Source organism: Ornithorhynchus anatinus, chromosome X1 (genome assembly GCF_004115215.2).
Source record: "Ornithorhynchus anatinus isolate Pmale09 chromosome X1, mOrnAna1.pri.v4, whole genome shotgun sequence".
NCBI lineage: Eukaryota > Metazoa > Chordata > Mammalia > Monotremata > Ornithorhynchidae > Ornithorhynchus > Ornithorhynchus anatinus.
In genome coordinates this window covers 78100091-78122915 of record NC_041749.1, presented here as the reverse complement: position 1 = coordinate 78122915, position 22825 = coordinate 78100091, and the positions used below count along the sequence as shown (strand labels likewise).

Here is a 22825-nt window from a genome sequence, read left to right as displayed (position 1 = left end):
TCCTTCTTACCACTGGGGAGGAACCATAGACACAAAATCTAGGGGTCAGGAGGCGAGTGGGAGAGCTTACCCCCAAACACTAAGGAATTTGTGTCCCCCAAGTGGGTGCTAGCCAGATTTCTAGCCTTTCACCATGCACTCTGATACATTTATGAACATTTTGGTCCTTTCCAAAACTTGTTCAAGTAGTCTCTTCTGGCTTTTGAAGGCTGTGGCAACAGAGGAGGTAGCAGAAGAGGCAAGTGGTTTTGAAGTTGGATAGGCCAAGTTGGTGAGGAAGGGATTGGGAAGGAAGAGGTGGTGAGACTCCCTTAGCCAAGCAAAGTCTGGGGACCAGGTCTTGGGGGAGAGGGAAATTAGAGTCTTTCTCACAAAATGAGAGGAGGGAGAAAAGCAGCAATGGGAACAGAAGGGAAAGAACTAGAAAGGGGGATAGAGAGGAAAGAGGAACAAGAGTGAATGAAAGGTCAATTGGAAAAACAGGGAGGTAGAGAATACAAGGACCAAGAGAAAGAAGATCAGGAAGGAAGAGAGCTAATAACAAGCATAGAAAGAACATTCATGAAATGCTGTTGAGTCATCTCCGACCCTTAGCGATGCCATGGACACATCTCTCCCAGAACGCCCCACCTCCATCTGCAATTGTTCTGATAATGTACCCATAGAGTTTTCTTGGTAAAAATACCGAAGTGGTTTACCATTGCCTCCTTCTGTGCAGTAAACTTGAGTCTCTGCCCTTGACTCTCTCCCATGCTGCTGCTGCCCAGAACAGGTGAGTTTTGACTTGTAACAGCAATTGCCTTCCACTCGCTAGCCACTGCCTAAGCTAGGAATTGAATGGATATGCCTCTGCTTGACTGTCCCTCCCATAGTCAAGACTGGTAGAGTACTGGACACTCTCCAGGTGTGACCCTGAGAGGGGATCATGCAACATAGGAAAAGAGTAAAAGAATGAATGAGCAACAGGTGTACCTAACACCAGAAAAGACTAATCTCACTACTTGTTATCCACTGAGAGAACAGAGAGACAAACTACCTCGGCAGAGTTAACTCACATTCCTTCTGAAGCCTTTCTTGCTATCCCTCTACTTCTGCAGTATATGTAGCAAAATTTGTAGCAAATATGTAGTATATGCAGTCATTTTCCTTTAAGAAGTAGGCAAATTTACTGTTTGACTTTACTGGTGATGGTATCTAGGAAGGTCGGGTCTAAGAGAGTGGCTTTCTAAAGTGTCACTGTTTTCTTTTCTATCTGCTGTCTTCTGCTACTCCCCAGCTTGCACTTTATGTTCCTCCCAAATTAATCTTCTGACTCTACTTACCTCATTACTCTGATCCGATGTTCACTTCTTTCCATGGAACTCCTTCCCCTGTCAAATCCACTAAACCATGTAAAAAGTCACCTCCTCCAGGAGGCACTCCCTGACCCATACCTGATGATGTCACTCCATCAATCACTTTAACATCTATGAATATATGTTCATTTTGTATTTAATTGCTTATTTGAGTTTTATATATGGTTTTTATTATTTGTATCTATTCTCTTGCTCTGTTACCTGTAATTTTCAGATTCCCCATATCAACCACGGGGGTTAGGTTCCCGAAAGTATTTACTGTTGGCAATTCTAAAGGAAAAAAGGAACTAGTAACTGCTCAGTTTATGGTCAATCAGAGTAAAATTCAAAAAGGTCCATGGAAAAGAAACAGAAAAGCAAAGCATTCTAGGCCTCCTTCAAGAAAGCTGCTCTCTTAAAGATCACATTTAAATGTATTACAACAGTGAAGTTTAAGTAGTTACAGTGAATTCCCTGGGTAATGATATTGGTCTACCGATACAGTAATCTGGAACCTCTATGCTATATCAGATGCAGCTGGCCTGAAATGACAGGTAGTGTTATCTACAGTCAAGAAAATCTAGTTACTCAAAACTATTGCATCATCTTCAGTAGAATTTATTTAGTGTGAAGCACTGTGCTAAGTGCTTGGGAAAGTAAAACAGAAGCAAGACACAAGTACAGTGCCTGGCATATAGAAAGTGCTTAACAAATACCATTATTATTATGATTATTTTTATGATTGTTGCCTTCCAGGAGTTTACAATCTAATGGGGTGGAGAGATTAAAATTACTTAACATAGGGGGAACAGGAGGATCAACAAGGCTATAACATGGCAACCATCGTGTTCTACAAAAATATTGAATGTGGGTACTCAAAACTATGGTTGAGAAAGCCAGGGTTGGCTCCCGTAGCCCCATAGCACTTTACATACAGATCCATCTGTAATGTATTTTAATGTCTTTGCCCCCGGCCCCCCATGCCTTGTGCACAGGGATCATAATAATAATAATGGTATTTGTTAAACGCTTACTATGTGCCAAGTAGTTTTCTAAGTGTGTCTACCTACTCTCTTGTATTCTCCCAAGTACTAAGTACAGCACTCTGCACAGAGTAAGCACTCAATAAATACTATTGTTTGATTGAAACATAGATTTGACAATTAGTATTTGCTTGTCTTCCCAATTAAAGGGAGGGATTTGTCTTTTGATTTCTATTGTTGGTTCCTCAGGAACCTAGTTGGTGGTGGTGTTTGTTAAGCTCTCCCTATATGCCAAGCACTATACTAAGTGCTGGGGTAGATACAAGATAATCAGGTCTGACACAGTCCCTGTCCTACACAGGGCTCACAGTCTAAGTAGGAGGGAAAACAGGTATTGAATCTCCATTTCACATAGCTCAGTCGGTAGAGCATCAGACTTTTAATCTGAGGGTCCAGGGTTCAAGTCCCTGTTCGGGCGGGTAAAGCTTTTAGAGAAGCAATGTGGCTCAGTGGAAAGAGCACGGGCTTTGGAGTCAGAGGTCATGGGTTTGAATCCCAGCTCTGCCACTTGTCGGCTGTGTGACTGTGGGCAAGTCACTTAACTTCTCTGTGCCTAGTTACCTCATCTGTAAAATGGGGATTAAGACTGTGAGCCCCACGTGGGACAACCTGATTCCCCTGTGTCTACCCCAGTGCTTAGAACAGTGCTCTGCACATAGTAAGTGCTTAACAAATACCAACATTATTATTATTATTATTAGATGAGGAAACTGAGACAGAGAGAATTTAAGTGATTTGCTCAAGGTCACACAGCAGGCAAGTGAGAGAGCCAAGATTAGAACCTAGGTCCTCTCACTCCCAGGCCTGTGCTCTTTCCACAAACTACATGCCCCAAATACACTATTGATGGTAATGAAGGTGGCTGATAAGTAATGGAGGGGTTAGAAGAGATGGAGCAGAAAGATGAGGTGCGTGGGCTGAGAGCTGAGGGGCAATTCAGTTGCAGGCCAGCAGATGATTCCCAAATAGGTGATTTTGTCAAGTGCTGGTGAACTGTTGCCTTCTGAAATTCTGTAAGAATCGTCTGTTTATACTGTATTAAATGAAATAAGTTTCTCTGAAGCACCCTTCTTTTCCCCAACCCCAATTCAAGCCCATGGTCAAATTGGAAAATTGGAACATTTTAGGAGGGGCTTCTCTCAAGCTCTCCTTCTCATTCTCCAATGCAGAAATCCCACTCTCTTGCTGGCCTCCTCAATCTACTGAATATTATGAAAACATTGGGACAATCTGAATTCTTGGGCTGCTTAGGACCTCGAGTCAGGAAAAACTGTTAATTGCTTTTTAGCCTTTATTTAGGCCATGAGGTTTGACCGTGGGTAGGTTTTTGTTGCAGCTGTAAGGTATTTCTTATCTTACTGGAGAGTTAAATTTCTTTTGTCTTCTCCACTTAAGATTGAAAATTCCTTGAGGGTAGGGACTAAGACACCTCCTTATTCCAGGATACTTTCCCTAGAGTCTCTTCCTGAAAGTAGTTTAGTTGCTTCAGGAAAGTACAGTCATTCTTTCAAGCCGCAAGAGAATACCTGCCTCCTCCCTCCTGCAATGGCCCAAAGGTTGAATCCGCTTCTGAAGCTGCCTAACTTTGCTTTTGAAGAGGAAGTTCATCTCAGGGAGACAATCTACAAATACTTCATTTCATTTGTGCAGATGTTTTTCTAGGTTTTTTGTGACTACAATTGGTAGACATAACACAGCAGTTTGAAAAACAAGGAAAGCATTCAGATAGATGCAACCTACTGCTTATAATAACTGTTGCAGTCCCCAGCCTTTTTTCTTTTAGGACAGAGGGATTGGTAGTTGGATTTTGGTTTCAATTGAGCCTGATCTGCTTGGTAAGTGAACGCTTCCTTGGATTTCTGCAGGCAAGGAGCAGGTCTGAGGGGGTGTGCTTTCTTGTATGTCTCCTGATTATCCCCTGGTCTGTACAATTGACTCTTGAATTCTGGGTATGGTGGATCCTCCTCCATCTTGCCAAGCCTCTAGGAACTGCCCCGAGGCCTGAGACCACAGTGAGTTGGGCAAAGCTAAATGAGAGGTTCAGCCAAGACGGCATACTTGGAGCTGGGTATAATGGTGAAGAAGAAGAAAGCTTCTATAACCATCTGGCAAGACTCATCAGAGCAGTTCCAATCTCCTACAAGCTGATCATCATGGGAAATTTCAATTCACATGTAGATAGCAATGCTGAAGCGTGAAATGAAATAATTGGACCACACAGGATAAGAAAGTTAATAGCAATGGTTTACTCACAATGGTCTATTCACTCCCAGCAATGTGCCAAACAAAAGCTTATAATCTTCAACACCCACTGGCTTACTGACCTCTTGGATGTGCCTGAGAGCTAAACACTGGAATCTTTGGACTCTAGAATAGTCCTCTCTAATGCTGGCAGATGTGTTCCTAAGAGAGCTTGTTGATTGCAAAATTGACATTTGAGAAGTGTTTTTTCCAGGGGAAATAAGAGAAAGCTTTTCAGTCAATCCCCTCCATGCAACTCCCACTCATCCCCATATTGGCTTGCCCAGTATTGAATTCATGAACATGTATGTATCTAACAGTGCTGTACTTCACCATATCTCCCTGGGCCCCTGCAATCAATCTGCCTGCACATACAATGCGGGCAGACAGCTCTCCCCACCCAGAAGCTCTGCCGGAGGCACACAGGATGGCAAGCAGAATGGTTTCACTTGTGTCTAGATTGGCCTGTCCCTTGTTCCCCTCCTATCCACCTTTTGTCTGTTTAATTATCTTTCCTTTGTTAGACGATCAAGTCCCCTGCTCCACATTTCCTGTTCTGAACCCACCGTGGGGGGGGGGTGGTCACACCAACAGAGAAAAAATTCATTTTCTGTCACCTTGATAGAATTTTTGACCAAAAAAAAAAAGCAAAAATTCATGCCTCCATGAGCCTGTGTGCCTCCTTCCCACCACCCGTGCCTCCCCTAGTCTTTGGTGTTTAATGTTTCAGAACTCCAGGCATGTTGCCAGTATTACGCTCCACGCCCCCTGCTGGTTGCCCGATGAAATATCGCTGGACTGATGTGCTTCCCTCTGCAGGACTCTGGAGATGCTCAGCCCAAGGTGCATCAGTAAGTATTTGAAGTGCTCTGCTTTACACCCCCCTCACTCCCCCGCCCCTCCCTCTCCCTTCTCCCATCCTTTTGTATTGCCTGTCTAAAACTGGCAGCTGGAGAGAGTGTAAACATTTATCCAGGCAGCAAATTGCCTGAAAGCAATGGAGAGGAAGGGAAAAGGGTTTCCCCTCCAACCCACCAAACAGGGCTTGGGGAAACAATTTTCCTTTCACGACATGGCAGAAATACAATGTAACCTCTTCATGACTGAGCACTGGGAAGTATTTCAAAGGAGATTTACACTTAGAGAGAGAAAGAGAGAATGAGAGAGAGAGAGAGAGGGGTAGACAGAAACCAAAGTTATGTCTTTTTTCTCTACTTGAAGGTTTCTCTGGGGATTACTTAAAAAAACAAGATTAGGCCTTCGATTTACAGTTTGTTTATTTTTCCTAAACCTTGGAATTGAGACTGCTTGGTGTTAAGAAATAAATTGTTCAGGAGCAAATCCAACAATCTAAGACCTGTTTTTGCAAGAACTACTTATCATTATTTGACAGGAGGGCTGAAAGGATATTCATATCCCTGCTGCTATGCATAGTCCCAATGCTGGACTCATCATTGCTTGATACAATCCAAACTTTTGCTAGTTATCCCAAAGAAGCCAGCCAAACATCCAGATGGCTGAAAATCTAAAGAATGAAGATTAAAAAGAGGACCTTCACTACAACTTCAAATCAGCTCTATCAGAGAAAGAAACCATATCTACTTTGACCAAAGCAACTACCAGTGGTTGTCCATAAAAAAAATGATCAAGTCACCATTAAGATGGTGGTCTCTATTAGGGTTTGTTTGATTCAGATGACATCAAGATCATAAAGAGTTCTTGCTGAAATTAATTGTCAACCCCTTGCCCATCCTCTTGACAGACAAAAGGGTGGCTTATTGATGCAGCATGAAGAACGAACTAAGGAACATTAATGACAAGTGGTGGGTTGTCAAGGCTATGCAGAACAAATGCAAATCAAGGACTTCTATGTATCCTGGAGAAGTTGAAATGACCCCTTGCACTTTACCATAGCACCACCGAAAAGAGCAGATGGTTCTATTCCTATCACAATACAATTGATTGATTTTTTTTAAGTGCTTAGTATAGTGCTCTGCACATAGTAAGCGCTCAATAAATATGATTGATCAATTGATTACTACAAGCTAAAAAGTAATCCTGAAGAGATAATAATCACACTTCAGTGATCTTTGGAACATACCATCGTGGACAAGCTTCTACAAATAAGGGAACTTGACAAAACGTGAAGACATGGCTTTTGCTTTGACTACTAAGGAAGCCAGCATCAGAGTTTGTTAGTACACCTGATGAGATCTATAAAGCAGGAAGGTTTACACAATCTCCTCTTCAACTTACAGAACAGCTAGGAAGTGGCATGTTGGTTCAAGGCTATGACTGTCAACATCTTCAACGAAAAGGGCAAGAAAACCAACTGTAAAAATGTGAAATCTCAATGCTGTCCAAAACCTTCATGAACTAAGTTTTCCCAATATTGCAGTGTGGCTTTAGGTCATAACGTAGTGTATACATGATCCCCAGTGTGCTGCACACAGTAGGAACTTAGTACTATTACTACTACTGCTAGAAACAATGTGCCTTAGTGGATAGAGCACAGGCCTGGGAGTCAGAAGGTCACAGGTTCTAATTCTGGCCTCGCCACAAGTCACTTCACGTCTCTGTGCCTGTTACTTCATCTGTAAAATGGGCATCGAGACTGAAGCCCCAAATGAAACAGGGACTGCATCTATCCTGAAATGTTTGTATCCACCCCAGTGCTTAGTGCAGTGCCTCGCACATAGTAAGTGCTTAACAAATACCATAATTATTATCATGACTACTTTTTGGTTGGATAGGAAATAAGAGTACTTGGAACAATTTCAACACCTGTACAGTGTGTTCATAGATCACCCAGAACATTGGATTCCATCAAGAGAGGCAACATAGCCTAGCGAAAAGAGCTTTGGCTTGGGAATCTGAGAACCCAGGTTCTAGTCACAGGTATACTCCTGGCTTGCTGTGTGACCTTGGGCAACTCACTTAACTGCTCTGTTGGCTCAGTGTTAAATGGAGATGAGATACTGACTCTTCCATCTTCTTGGATTGCGTGGACCATTTGGGACAGGTATTGTATGGCCACTCTGCTCATCTTCTGTCCATGCAAGTGCTTACTTGGTACATACTAAGCGCTTAACAAGTACCATCATTATTATTATTATTATTATTGTTAACACAGTGGCACATAGTAAACACTTAATAACTACTATCAGTTAAGAGGCCTGGGTCCTGTCAATTATTTAGTAATTTGGGCTGCATTGAGAAGTTTGTCACTCAATCAGTTATATTTATTGAATGCTTACTGTGTGGTGAGCACTGAACTAAGCATTAGGAAAAGTTCACCATAGAGTTGGAAGACACAGTCCCTGCCCCAAGGAGCTTACAGTCTCCATGGGGAAGCTTAGAGATTAGAGAGGGAGTTTACAGTCAAGATCCCAAGGCCACTCACAGTGTGTTATGGCCAGCCATGTGAGAACTGCAGTTTTCTCTAACTTTTTACTCATCGATATAGTGAAGTTATGATTGTGTAATAGGTCCAATTTTGTTCAACTGATTTTAGGCAGAAATGATTGAGGACATGACCATAGATGTGGAAACTGTCATTAGGATTACCATTCTAGTATTCTGGGAAACTATTCCATCTTAACATGTTAAGCGCATCACAGGAAGTCCTTGAATCAATCAGTAGCTATTTTTATATATTGATGATGGAATTTTATAAGAATACTCAGGAAGACCAATAGATGATTGCTGATTCTGAAAAGCACTTCATAAAGTGCTAGTGATTGAATTAACCCACCACACAGTGTTCACAAAATAATTATTATGGTACTTGGTAAGTACTATGTGCCTAGCACTGTTCTAAGCACTGGGGTAGATACAAATTAATCAGGTTGGACACAGTCCCCATCCTACATAGGGCTCACAGTCTTATCCCCATTTTACAGATGAGGTAACTGAGGCTCAGAGAAGTTAAGTGACTTGCCAGAAGTCACCCTGCAGACATGTGATGGGATTACAACTCAGGTCCTTATGAATCTGACCTCAGCTAAGGATCTCCATGAGGACAGGGTGAAATGCTGTTACTGCATTATTAAATAGCAACATTGTCTCAGTGAGGCAAGAGTAGATGGAGAAAACAAAATCAAGACGTTGAGTGTTTCACTTGGGAGATTGACAGAGCAGGACCAAGCTGAAACTTTGGAGATCAAGAGTTAAAATCCAATCTTCTATATTGCTGAAAGACCTGGATTTACTATAAATATCAGGTGTGACCCTTTGAGCAGTTGTATTAGTGTCATCCCTGTGTCATCTTTAAGCCAGTCATTATTACATTATCACTCTAGGCTGTAAGCTCGTTGTGGGCAGGGAATGTGTCTTCCAACTCTGCTTTATTGTACGCTCCTGAGCACTTAGTACAGTGTTCCATACACAGTAAGCCCTCAGTAAATATGATTGATTGTTATTGCGAACCCTGGAATGCAGTTAATCCACCTGAATTAAAGCAATTCTTATTGCATCATATCTTACTGGGTGGGACACCTGAGAATGTCCCATAAAGGATACCCAAACAACAGCAGGGTGGTGTGCTGCAGTGAGAAAAACATCAACAAGGGAGACAAAGGAAATATTTTAAAGAGTCAGTGAAGTAAAATTCCAAACAGACAATGAGACAAACCTGTAGACTGCTTGGAGGCGAGAGCAGCATAAGGACCAACCTGGCTTGCAGCAAATTAGAAATAGAATGACTCAGTAAATGGGTTTGAAGAAATCCTAATACCAAGAGGCAGACTTGAAATCAGTCAATTGTATTTACTGACCACGTACTGTGTGCAGAGCACTGTATTAAGGGCTTGGAAGAGTACAATGTAACAGAGTTAGTAGACACTTCCTTCCCACAAAATGACATCCAGTACAGCAGAAAGCAAATGTTACAGCACAACAAAAGATGAGCTTTATGTACATAAGGTGGGAAAGGAATTGCCAGTTCCACATTTTATCTTTTCAGCCACATTTGGCACATGGTCTCCCCAACAATACTTAAAATCTTAAGAGCATTGCTTTCTCCTGCCTCCACTCTTTCTCCCCCCAACACTCTTCACCATTTTTTCTCCCCCCTCCTTCACCTTGCCTTCACCCCTCCATTTTTCTCCTTCTCTCTCCCTTTCTCTGTCCCCTTCTTCTCTCCCTTTCTCCTTCCTCTTCCCTGTCCCTCTTCATTGTAAATTCTCTGAAGACAGGGACTCTATTTAACCTGTGACCTGCAAATGTAGATTATTTTTGGCAATGATGATGATACTGATATGACCCATTCACCTATTTCTCTTAGAATACTTTTGCTCAGAGTATCTCCAAGCAATTCACCTATCCCTAGTTCAATTCAGCAGGATGAAACTTTTGTAGTATTGTACTTGATTGAGTCTTCAAGCTATTTTCAAAAAAGAGTCAGTAGACCTCAAAAGAAACTTTGGTTTGTGATGTTGAGCATTTTCAATTCTCAATCAACTTCCAGGCCTCAAATAGTTCAGGTTCAGATTCTGAAGTGTTAGAGGGAATTTTGGGTTTCCCTGCCTATAATTTTAAATGTTGGCTTCCTTATTATCACATTAAATATAGACTCACTACAGCATTTTGCATACACATCAACAAGCCATTGATGATTGCTGAAAATGTCAAGCATGAAATGCTGTTTTTAAATTTGTATGCTTAAAGTAAAGTGGAAAACAGAATTGCTCAAAAGGTCTAATTCAAATGAGTCATTGTATACCTCTAATTGTGAGAACTAGAATAGTCTGTCTCTTATTATAGAGCTGTGATTTTCCATCTTGAAGTATTTAAAAACAACTTCTCTCTAAAGTAATAGGTAGTTTGGTTCTGCCCCTTTGTAATTCAAGAGTCACAGGATAAAAGCTTAAAGTTACAATTTTGCTTCTAAAAGGAATGATGCAAGTATACTTATCAATATATCACATGTTGACTAGGAGGTCAAAGTTGCCAGTATTTTGTAGGAAAGAATTCAAAGCCAAAGTTATCAAGTTTTGCAGAAAAATTGGAGGCAGTTGAGGTACATTACTACGTTTAAATAGGCACAGTTTGCAAGTGTGCACTGTATTCTCATCAGAGCACTCATTCATAGATACAATCTCACCCTCATCTTTGGACCAAAAAACAACTCTATATACACATGAATCCTAATCATTTATTCATTGTCTTGTGCCTCTTGAGCATAGTCGTCAGCATACATCAATAAATAATCTTTACTGAGCACCTTTTCTGTGCAGAGCACTATTCTAAGCACTTGGGAGAGTAAATTGAATTTGTAGTTATGATCCTTGCTCCTAAGGAGTTTTTAATCTAGTGGGGGAGGTAGATGTTACATGAAGGGGCAGGGAGCTCCAGGAAGAAGGGAGAGTGTGAGCAACAGGTTGGTAGTGGGAGAGATGAGAATGAGGCACAGTGTATAGGTTGGCTTGAGAGGAAAGAAGAGTCCAAGCTAGAGTCTAGCTGGAGAATAGAATGGATAAGAAGGAGAGAGAGAGCTGATTAAGTGCCTTAAAGGCAATGGTCAAAAGTTTCTGTTTGTTGCAGAGAGAAATGAACAACCTTTGGAGGTTTCTGAGTTCTGGGCAGATGTGCAGAATGTTTTAGAAAAATGATCTAGGTAGCAGAGTGAAGTGTGACCTAAAGGGGGGGTGAAGCTAGAGTCAGGGAGATCAGCAAGGAGGCTGATGCAACAGTTAAGCTGTGATATGCCCTTGGATCAGGATGTGGCTGTTTGGATGGAGAGGAAGGGGTGGATCTTGGAAAACTGTTGAGGAAAAACCAATAGGATTTGGTGACAGATTGAATATAGAGATTGAAAAAGAAAGAGTCAAAGATAATGCCAAGGTTGCAGGCTTCAGAGACGGGGAGGAATTGTGGTGTTTTCAACTGTAGTGGGAAAGTTTGATGGAGAAGATGATTGGGAGTAAAAGAAGACGAGTTCAGTTTTGAACATGTAAAGATGTCCTGGAGGCAGGAGGAGATGCGTGATTGCAGAGGAGAGAGGTCAGGGCTTGTGAGAGAGGTTTGGGAGTCATCCACCTAGAGGTGGAAGTTGAAGCCATGGGAGTGAATGGGCTTCCCAAGGAAATGTGTGAGGTGATAAGAGAAGGGGACCCAGAACAGAGTCTTGAGGGACATCCCAATTGGGAAGAATGAGGGAGAGAGATTGAGAAGGATTTGCCAAAGAAGTAAGAGGAGGTCAGATGAAGAAGAAGAATGGCATGCAGTATCAAAAAAAAAAAAGTATAATGGATGCAGGCACCCAAGTTGCAAAGATATGTATTTCAGATTATAACTCATGAGTTCCAAATTTAAGTTTTCAATTCAAGCAGCTTATTGAAAAGCAGAATTCAAGCAAATGAGAAGGTTAAATGTGAATTTCTGGAGAATCAAGAAGCCTGTAAAGCACCCAAGTGACAGCATCACCTCACACCTACTGGGACAAGGGACAAGAGCTACTGGTACTGATGTCAGTGGTACTAGATTAGAGAAGCAGTGTGGCTCAGTGGAAAGAGCACGGGCTTTGGAGTCGGAGGTCATGGGTTCAAATCCTGGATCTCCCACTTGTCAGCTGTGTGACTGTGGGCAAGTCACTTCACTTCTCTGTTCCTCAGTTACCTCATCTGTAAAATGGGGATTAAGACTGTGAGCCCCACGTGGGGCAACCTGATTCCCTTGTGTCTACCCCAGCACTTAGAACAGTGCTCTGCACATAGTAAGTGCTTAACAAATACCAACATTATTAGATATGACAAAGAGGCACTTCCAAGACTGATTCAGTGAAAATGTCTGAAAAACTAAAAACTAGTTGTAGCAAAGCAAGACATTTATCAACAGTGTCTTGCAGCTGCTTGTGATTATAGCAAAATGAAGGCCTACCAAGATCTGCCTGTAGGTGACAAGAAGATGACAATGACCAGATGGCCAATGACCAATTCTCCAGAACATACCTTCTCCCATCCAGGAGAAAACTTTCAAAACCTAGAAAGCGTGAGCCTTAGACCACTTGAAGCCTACTTACCTGAAGAAGAAGCTTCTCCCAGCAAAGCCATGAAAAATGGTAAATCACCTAAATTTGGGCATTTCTGTAGAAATCTACAAACAATAAGGGAATCTAATCTTCAGTTGCCTGTATGAGCTTTTCCTCGATATATGGAGCACTAAAGAAATGCCAGAGGGTTTCATAGATGCCACCACAATCACCAGCTTCAAGTCAAAAATGAGAGATCATCCTACTGTTTTTATACTGCCAGCAAGATTCTAACCAGAATCATTTTGATTAGTTTATAATTCACTAGCTGATTTGCATTTAGAATCAAAGTACAGATCCAATGGTTAGGATTCATTGAGAACACAGGCACATCAGGGTACTGAGAGAGAGATGTCATTCTCATCCCACCAGACCACCAATCGATGGGCAGTGTGATGATATGAAAGCTGTGTGGCCTAGTGGAAAGAGCCCAGGTCTGGGAGGCAGACCTGGGCTCTAATCCTGGCTCTGTCACCTGCCTGCTGTGTAACCTTGGACAAATCTCTCAACTTCTCCTTGCCTTAGTTTCCTCATATGTAAAATGAGGATTTGATACCTGTTCTCCTTCCTATTTAGACTGTGAGTCCCAGGTGGGGCAGGGACTTTATCTGACCTGATTATCCTGTATCTACACCAGCACTTAGTACATTGTCTGACACATAGTAAGTGCTTAACAAATAACTTTATTATTATTACTATTATTACTGTTGTGATTTACCATTTTTCATGACTTTGCTGGTGGAAGTTTCTTAATAGTGCATTATTGATCAAAGACACTAGTGCTAAAGTGATTTGTTACTCATCAACAATTTATAATGCTTTGTGGGTGGATGTGGAAAATCAGACTCTTCCCTGCCCTTCCTCTCCGTATTCCCCACCCCCAATAAAACACACACAACTCCAAAACATTTATTTTCTTCTTTCTCTATTGCTTACATTCCCAGGAGCTTAAAATGTCACCCTCATGACAGATAAAACACAAAATTGCCTTTTTCTACTCACCAAGTTCTGGAGTTCACTTCAATGCCATATCAGGATGCAGCATGGCCAAGTGGAAAGAGGACCTGAGTTCTAATTCTGGCTCTGCTACATACCTGCTGGGTGACCTTGGGCAAGTCACTTAACTTCTCGGTGCCTCAGCTACCTCACCTGCAAAATGGGGATTTAATGCCTGTACTCCCTCCTACTTAGACTGTGAGCCCTTTGTGGGACCTGATCATCTTGTATCTAGCCCAGTGCTTAGTATAGTACTTGGCACAAATTTGGGTAAACAAATACCACAATTATTATTATTATTATCAGGACCAGCACTATACCCTTGGTGAGAACTGTTAACTAGAGACTGTAGCAGAATGGTACAGAAAATCAGAGAATCAAGGGCTTTCGTGTAATTTGGCAAGTAATTTCTGAAGGATAAATCAACTAGCCATTCCTAGCAGCCAAGGTATACTTTGAGAAGTATGCAGGAGAATCCAGAGCAAAAGGAAAATAATTTTATTTATCTTGTGTCTTTGATATCACTGTGACCTTGTGGGCAACAACAATCCAGAACCCAAACATTTTCTGGGAACGTTAAGGCGTGCATACAGTTTCTTTCTTCCATTTTTCCTTCCTTCATTTATTCATTCAATAAGCCTTCACTAAGCACTCACAACCTGTTTCATATGATGAGGATATGTTTTAAGGTCATGAGGTGGTCCCTGCTCTTAAGGAATTTCAGAATTTCCCTTCTGACATCACGTCTCCTCCAAGAGGCCTTCAAATCATTCAATCAATGTGCTTACTGTGTGCAAAGCACTGTACTTAAGCACGTGAAAGCACAGTGCAACAGAGTTAGTAGACATTGTCCCTACCCACAATGAGCTTTCAATCTAATATTTCTTAATATTGCCAAACATTTCATCTCCCCAGCCACTTCAGCACATCTACATTGCCTAGGCACTTAGGGAAATACACATATATTGCATTTATGCCCATATTTTCATATGCTATTGCTTCTTCTCACCTGTAAGTGATTTTACATCAATCTTGTCTACTTTATTGTACTCTCCCAAATTCTTAGGAGAGTGCTCTGTGCTCTGTGCTCAGAATAAGAGAAGCAGCGTGGCTCAGTGGAAAGAGCACGGGCTTTGGAGTCAGAGGTCATGGGTTCAAATCCCGGCTCAGCCATTTGTCAGCTGTGTGACTTTGGGCAAGTCACTTCACTTCTCGGTGCCTCAGTTCCCTCATCTGTAAAATGGGGATGAAGACTGTGAGCCCCACTTGGGACAACCTGATTCCCCTGTGTCTACCCCAGCGCTTAGAACAGTGCTCGGCACATAGTAAGCGCTTTAAAAAAAAAGAAAGAAGAAGAAGAATAAGCACTCATAAAGACTATTGATGGAAGGAATTTATACTTTGACATACGAGAAGATATTCATTCATTCAATCATATTTATTGAGTGCTTACTGTGTGCAAAGCACTGTAGTAAGCACTTGGAAAGTACAATTTAGCAATAAAGAGAGACAATCCTTGCCCATATTGAGCTTACAGTCTAGAAGGGAAAAGACAGTTATCAAAACAAGTAAATAGGCATCAATATAAATACAATTATAGATATACACATCAAAACAAGTAAACAGGCATCAATAAATAAATGGTTATAGATAGATACATATATATATATCTAAGGGCTGTGGGGGGGAGAGCAAAGGGGAGTGAGTCGAGGTGATGCGGAAGAGGGGGAGCTGAGGAAAAAGGGGGGCTTAGTCTGGGAAGGCCTCTTGGAGGTGAGCCTTCAATAAGGCTTTGTAGGGCTTTGATATACCTATATGTATTTAGAAATGATGTAAATTCAACAAATCCTTGTGTTTTACTATTATTGTTATTAAATGCCATTGAGTTGTTTCCGATTCATAGCGACTCCATGGATATACTTTCTCCAGAACATCCTGTTCTCTGCTATTATCTGTAACCTTTCTAACAGTTCTTCCGTTATCGTTGTTATGGTCTCTATCCATTAGCTGCTGGTCTGTCTCTTCCACGTTTTCCCTTGACTTTTCCTAGCATCAGTGTCTTCTCCAGAGAATTAGTCATCCTGATTATGTGTCCAAAATATGCTAATCTAAGTCCAGTTATTTGGCCTTCCAAAGGCCACTTTGGTTTAATTTGCTCTAAAATCCATTTGTTTGTTTTTCGGGCAGTCCATGGTATTCACAAAATCCTCTCCAACACCCCGTTTCAGAGGAATCAATGTTCTTGGGTAACCCTGGTGAGAGTCTCTCTCAATGGCATAGCTCTAAGCTTGATTGGCGTACGCAAACTCTCCTGCCACAATAAGGCGTTGATTCATAGGAGATAATCCTTGTGTATATATGATAATTACAGCAAAGGATTTCAGCAAAACTTTGGACCATCCCCTTCTGTGGGCTCTCGTTACTTTTAAGAAATTTTGTGTTCATAAAAACTTAGATTCTTAAACAAATAGCAAATAGCACATTTTTAAGGGTTTAAGAAAAAGAAGAAATTACCCTGCTTGCAGAGTTTTTCATTCCCAGTTTCCCCTCTCTATAAATAGGATGTGTAAAGTGAAAGCACCTTAAATAATATGGGGTGGCAGTTTAAACCCAGCTAGAAACCCAGTGCTTAGGGGCTAGGGGGTAATTGGAGAGGAAGGGGGTGGAGATTAGTGTGCAGGCCCAACTGTGGAATATTTAGATATGTCTGTACTCTTCCAACTAGATCTATTTACAGCAAGCTAAGTGATTTACATCCCTGGCTCTTTCAGGACTCCTCAGTCAAACACTTTAAATCAGGTCTGAAGGCAAAACTGGATCCATTCCCATCCAAGATCTACCAGATTCTAGAGCATTTTCAGAGATCCCTGGTACTATGCCTTAAAACTGAAGGGATGTTTAGAGGTCATCTATACTATACGTTTAGGCAGAAATAGCTTAATGTTTGGAGTCATTCCTCTTGCTGTTCCAACTTTGATTTGCCTTTGCAAGGTGCCTGACCAGACCATTGTGTGACAGAGATATTTTCCTCTTTGGGCCTGAATACCACTTTCTTAGAAAAATAAAAGGCAGAAGAAAACCACTCTATCTCACCCCAAGGGACTTTCCATCTCAGTGTCAACCTATGATCCAGCTGTGATACACAAGTAAAATAAATGCTGTAAATCCTCTGTCCATTCTCTCACCCCCAATCCTAATCTCTCCAACACTTACTTGAGGAAAAAAAAACCTAGAACATTTATATCATTGGAGTCAGGCTTCACTCAGACTGGAGATCAAAATCCTCAAGCTATTCCCAGTAAGGATGTAGATTTTTCTGAGATATGAGACCCATCCTCTTTACTATCATGCTCAGATTTCTTAAGCACTCCAGGACACAAGGGGAGCTTCACTGAAGTAGATCAGTGGTTTGAATGGTCACCCCAAATTAGTTTTTTAATGGTTTTTGTTGCCCTCTTCTCCCAAAATAATTGACCAGCTCTGTTGAACCCATTTTTTTTGCGAAATGACAGATTTTGAAAAATGTATGATTGCTTTGATTAAAATACACTGGATTAAGGATTCATCCCTAAGGATACTATCCACTTAAGGATTAATTCAGCAAAATAATAATGATAATAATGGTAATAATGATATTTGTTAAGTGATTACTATGTGCCTAACACTGTTCTAAGCAGTGGGGTAGATACATGCTAATTAGGTTGTCCAATGTGGGGCTCACAGACTTAATCCCCATTTTACAAATGAGGTAACTGAGGCAAAGAGCAGTTAAGTGGCTTGCCCAAGGTCACACAGTAGGAAAGTGGCAGAGCCGAAATTAGAACCCTCATCCTCTGACTCCCAAACCTGGGCTCTTTCTACTGAGCCACGCTGCTATTATTGTTGCCATTCATTTTCCAAAAAAAAATTTAAAGTAAAAGACTGCATCCCAAAACAGTAACTTCTAATATCACCAATCACAAAGGAAATCAATACAACAGCAGAATGAAATCAATGAAAATTGATTTGATTCTTTTTGTGAAGTGAAGATTTACATATGCATTTTAGCCAAGCATACTCTTTCCCTCTTTGGTTCTAAAAGAAATAAAAATAAAAGTTCACAAATACTTATTAGTCTTACCTGTAGATTAAGATGAAGGGGATCCATGTGAATGTTGACAGCTAATCATATAAAAGATCACTAATGGATACTTAGAAATAGATTCAAACCATATGACAAAGCCACAGAACTAATCAATTCTATTTATGTTCGCTTGTTGTCTCTTCATAGTATTTGAGTTCTTACTGTATACAGAGTACTGTATACTGTACAAAGTACTTAGAAGTCCATTCATTCAATTGTATTTATTCAGCACTTACTGTGTGCAAAGCGCTGTATTAAGCATTTATGAGAGTACAATACAAGTGATACATTCCCTGCCCACAATGAGCTCACAGTCTAGAGGGGGAGACAGACATTAATATTCATTCATAAATAAATAAATTACAGATATGAGAAGCAGCATGGCTCAGTGGAAAGAGCCCAGGCTTGGCAGTCAGAGGTGATGGGTTCAAATCCCGGCTTTGCCACTTGTCAGCTGACTGTGGATAAGTCACTTAACTTCTCTGGGCCTCAGTTACCTCATATGTAAAATGGGGATTAAGATTGTGAGCCTAATGTGGGACAACCTGATTGCCCTGTATCTACCCCAGTGCTTAGAACAGTGCTCTGCACATAGATAGCGCTTAACAAATACCAACATTATTATTACTATAATACATACGTTCTGTGGAGATGGGAGGGAGGATGAATGAAGGGAGCAAACCAGGGCAACGCAGAAGGGAGTGGGAGAAGAGAGGAGGGCTTTGTTGGGGAAGACTTCTTGGAGGAGATGTGCCTTCAATAAGACTTTGAAGTGGGGGAGAGCAATTATCTGATATGAGGAGGAAGGGCATTCCAGGCCAGAGGTAGGACGTGGGCGAGAGGTCGGCAGTGAGATAGATGAGATCGAAGTAGAGTGAGAAGGTAAGCATTAGAGGAACGAAGTGTGCAGACTGGGTTGTAGTAGGAGAGCAGCAAGGTGCGGTAGGAGGGGGCAAGGTGATTGAGTGCTTTAAAGCCAGTGGTGATGTTTGGGGTTTTTTTGATGTGGAGGTTGATGGGCAACCACTGGAGTTTCTTGAGGAGTGGAGAAACATGGTCTGAACATTTTTGAAAGAAACTGATCTGGGCAGCAGAGCGGAGTATGGACTGGAGTGTGGAGAGATAGGGGACAGGGAGGTCAGCAAGGAGGCTGATACAATAATCAAGGAAGGATAGGGTAAGTGCTTGCATTAACGTGGTAGTAGTTTGGATGGAGAAGAAGGGGTGGATTTTAGCAATGTTGTGACGGTAGTCAATAGTCAATACAACAGAGTTAGTAGACACGTTCCCTGCCCACAACTCGCTTACATAGCATCCATCCCTACCACATTCCAGTGCTTCTGGATACTTATTTTGTGAACCACTGGATTAGATAGATTGGTATTGGAGAGATGTTGATGAATGAATCATAAATCAGACCTGAACCCGATTGCCGATGGACCTTCCTTCTCTCTGTCAATGTCAAATTCAGAAAGAAGTCAGACAGTACAGCCTGAGAGGCCAGAGAAACAGCTTTCAGCAGCCCCCATGGATAACAACAACAATAATGGTATTTGTTAAGCGCTTACTATGTGCCAAGCACTGTTGTAAGTGCTGGGGTAGATACAAGGTAATCAGATAGTCCCACGTGGGGCTCACAGTCTTCATCCCCATTTTACTGATGAGGGAACAGAGGCACAGAGAAGTGATGTGATGCCCAAAGTCACACAGCTGACAAGTGGCGGAGCCGGCATTAGAACCCATGACCTCTGACTCCCAAGCCCAGGCTCTTTCCACTAAGCCACGCTGCTTCTCCAAGGATGCAATTCTTACAGGGGAATTTCAATCCTTTTGTTCTTTTTGTACCTGGAAGTGGAGTCGAAAACCTAACCTTGTTGAAAACCAAACACATCCTAGAACAACTTAGCTACAAGACCCAGAGATGCAGTCATAGACATCACAATACATACTAAAGCCACTTACTTGCACTCTGTCACTCTGTAACATTTGTCCAGCATTCTCCTTTTGGCTCCAGTAAGGGTTGGGTCTACTTTGGATGGGGCATGAAAATGTCAAGGGCTTTTATGTTTTCTGTCTTTTTAGGAGTGATGGAATGTCCTGGTATGTTAAAGAGATTTGAGGAGGAGGAGCAAGTTAGAACTGAGCTGAACACCTCCTGCCTCCTCCTCAGAGACTAGGAAGCTGAGAGCAGCTTAGTATTTTCAGCAAGGGAACGTCTTGAAAGGCGCCCTCTGTTCCATCTCCTTTCAATAATGTACTTAGCATAGGGCAGATTCATTTCTGACTTTTCAAACAAGACTCCCTACTCAGCAACACTGGCCTCCCAACTGCTTTCTCCAGCTGTGATTGCTCTTTCTCCTTCCTTGAAAATACCACTGACCAGTGGGTGAGAGGCTGAATAGTGATTTCTGCTGGGCTAGAAGTGTGGAATGCTGTTTTCATTTATTTAACCCTCTCTATGTCCTTACTAGGGAAAAGATTTGCTGGGCAGATCTTTTTTGGTACCATCAAGAACAGCAGCAGTATTTATTGAATGTCTGCTATGTGCAAAATACAAATCAATCAGTGGTATTTATTGTTTACTGTATGCAAAGCACTGTACTAAATGCAAAATACGAATCAATCAATGGTATTTATTGAGTGTTTACTGTGTGCAAAGCACTGTACTAAGCTCTTGGGAGAGCACAGTACACTATCCAATGTGCTAAAATAGGGTATTTACAAAGGAAGGAAAAGACAGAGTCCCTGCCTTTGAGGCTCTTACAATTGAACATGAAGGCAGCGAATTTAGGAAGACAGACATGCTTGCCTAAACATTGTATGGATGACTTGTGGTTTGTTCAGCAGGTGTGTCTGCTTGCCAAACAGATGCAGGGAAATTTCATACTAAGTGCCATTGATGTCCTTTAGTTCCTAGTTGAGGATGCCAGTAACAACTCTAGCTTCTCTCAATTTTAGTTTCCCTGAAATCACAGTGAACCAGAGCAGTGTGTGACAGACCAATGTTTAAGGAGTTTCAGGGGCTTTAAAAGCTACAGCTCCTTTTAGAGCTAGTCACTGGGGTAACAATAAGAGAGGAATCAGCCACTCCATCTGGTTCCTTAATTTTATGTCATAGCAAATTTAAGTACTCTGTGCCAGGTTTTGTGGGGTGGGGGGTTTGCCAGTGGACAGGGACCACATCTTCTCCTTGTATTGGAGGTTCCCAAACACGTAGTTGAGTTCTCTGCACATAGAAGATACTCAGTAAATGATGATGATATTGAAATCAATCCATCAATCAATTGTATTTATTGAGTGCTTACTGTGTGCAGAGCACTGTACTAAGCACTTGGGAGAGTATAATAAAACAGAATTGGGAGACATGTTCCCTGCCCACAACAAGCTTACAGAATTGAGATCACCACGCCAGTGATGTCAGCATCCTAATGCTACTTTAATAGCCTCAGCAATGGTGGGTAGTCCCAGAGAAGGAGACTGGCATGAGCATTTTTATCCCATTTCCCCACTGTCATGTGCCTCTAACTTCAAACACACTCTTCCCTCCTGGCATTTCCAGTGTTTTGGGGGGAATAGTAATAAGTTAAGCACTTACTATGTGCCCAGCACTGTACTAAGCACCGAGGTTGATACAATATAGTCAGATCAGACATTATACCTGTTCCTCATGGAGCTCACAAGGTAGGTGGGGAGGAGAAAACAGGCATTTAATCCCCATTTTACAGAAGAGGAAACTGAGGCACAGAGAAGAGCACAGGTCCCTCAACAGGCAAGTGGTGAAACTGGGATTAGAAGCTATGTCCCCTGACTTCCAGGACCATGCTCTTTCCATTAGGCCACTGGCTGACTGGGCAGTTCTATACCCAGAATGGAAGACAGAGGAGGGAAAGGGGAAGTTGATGATTCAGTACTTCCTGTACCGGAGCTTCTTACTTTGGAACTGTTATCAGATCACTGATAATGACCTCTTATTTCTGTTGTTCTAATTGCTTGTGGTACAAAAATCACAGTTGTCATTGCAGATATATCCTCTGGTTTAGTCAGCTGGTTTCAGGATCATGATGTTACTCTTAGGTTTCCCCCCTCCCCCTTCCCCCCTCCATATCTCTGCCATTAAAATGTGTTCCATGATTTTAGAGGGAAGTGGAATCAGTTGTAGCTTTGCCCTGAATAACAAATATCATGCTCTGATTGTGCTTGATGAAACACTTTCCTAGGAAGGGATATCAAGGGGCATATAAGTCAATGGAAAAAAAACAACTTGCAGTTCCTCCTTGATGGAACAGTAGAAGGAAATGATGGAGTTGCTAATAAGTTGGGGGAGGAGGTGAAAATGGGGACTTGGAAACGGTATTTTTGTAGCTATAACAGAATTCAGCCAAGATAATTGTCATCACTGATTGTAGTCTTTTGTTTACATTTGGTGCTTAGAAACTTAATATCACATACTCTTTTATCTCCATCATATGAAGGCACCAGAACTGGAAGAGTGATTTTCTTTTGAAGGCCTCTCTTCATTTGTCTGTAGGGGGCAGAGGGGAGAAAAGAGAGTGGAAAATGCATGCTGAAAATTCAATGGCATTTGTCAAGGGAAATCAGCCACAGTGAATTGAATTTTGAGCCACCACCAAATAGGAGGTGGAATGAGAAACATTTTAAATGGGCATAAAAAAGAAATTGACAGTTAGTGGAGCCAGCAGTGTATGAGTGTTTATTCTTCCGCTGTTTGTGAGTTGCTTTCCACAGCTCTCTTTGCCAACTTACTCCGAGTTCAAAAATAGAAAATGTCATGAATGACTTGGTACAGTTCGTAAGTGGTTTAGAGGTCTCAGCAGGACATGGGTTGAGGGCAAGATTTGTGAATTACTTGTTGGCTCTGCCACTGACTCATTGTATAACCTTGAGGAAAACTGTCAGACTCAAAGGCTCAGCTTTCTTTTCCTAGGGTGGATCATACAACTGGGCATCACCACGATTTGTGAGATTGAAGTAATTAATGATTATAACCAAGAAAAAATTTCAGAATCCAGGATGAATGGTGCTATTTGGGTGCCAGCTG

General features: G+C 41.7%; 1 protein-coding gene and 2 non-coding genes across 5 annotated transcripts in view; 2 read left to right on the top strand and 1 right to left on the bottom strand.

Annotated features, from left to right (window-relative positions):
* FBLN2 (fibulin 2) overlaps positions 1 to 22825 on the top strand; it is a 220039-nt gene that overhangs the window by 105547 nt on the left and 91667 nt on the right. The window contains exon 1 of one of the 3 annotated variants that reach the window (XM_039910184.1): positions 5428 to 5469. The exons of the other annotated variants lie outside the window; for them this stretch is intronic. Coding sequence (XP_039766118.1) covers positions 5448 to 5469 — 22 coding nt within the window. The 5' untranslated portion in view covers positions 5428 to 5447. Of the gene's footprint in view, positions 1 to 5427; positions 5470 to 22825 lie in introns of those variants that run through there. 3 annotated transcript variants of the gene reach the window in all.
* On the bottom strand, positions 783 to 922 carry LOC114807290. The gene has a single exon (XR_003755341.1). It is a non-coding gene; the product is annotated as a small nucleolar RNA SNORA7 (small nucleolar RNA).
* On the top strand, positions 2723 to 2801 carry TRNAK-UUU. The gene has a single exon. It is a non-coding gene; the product is annotated as a tRNA-Lys (tRNA).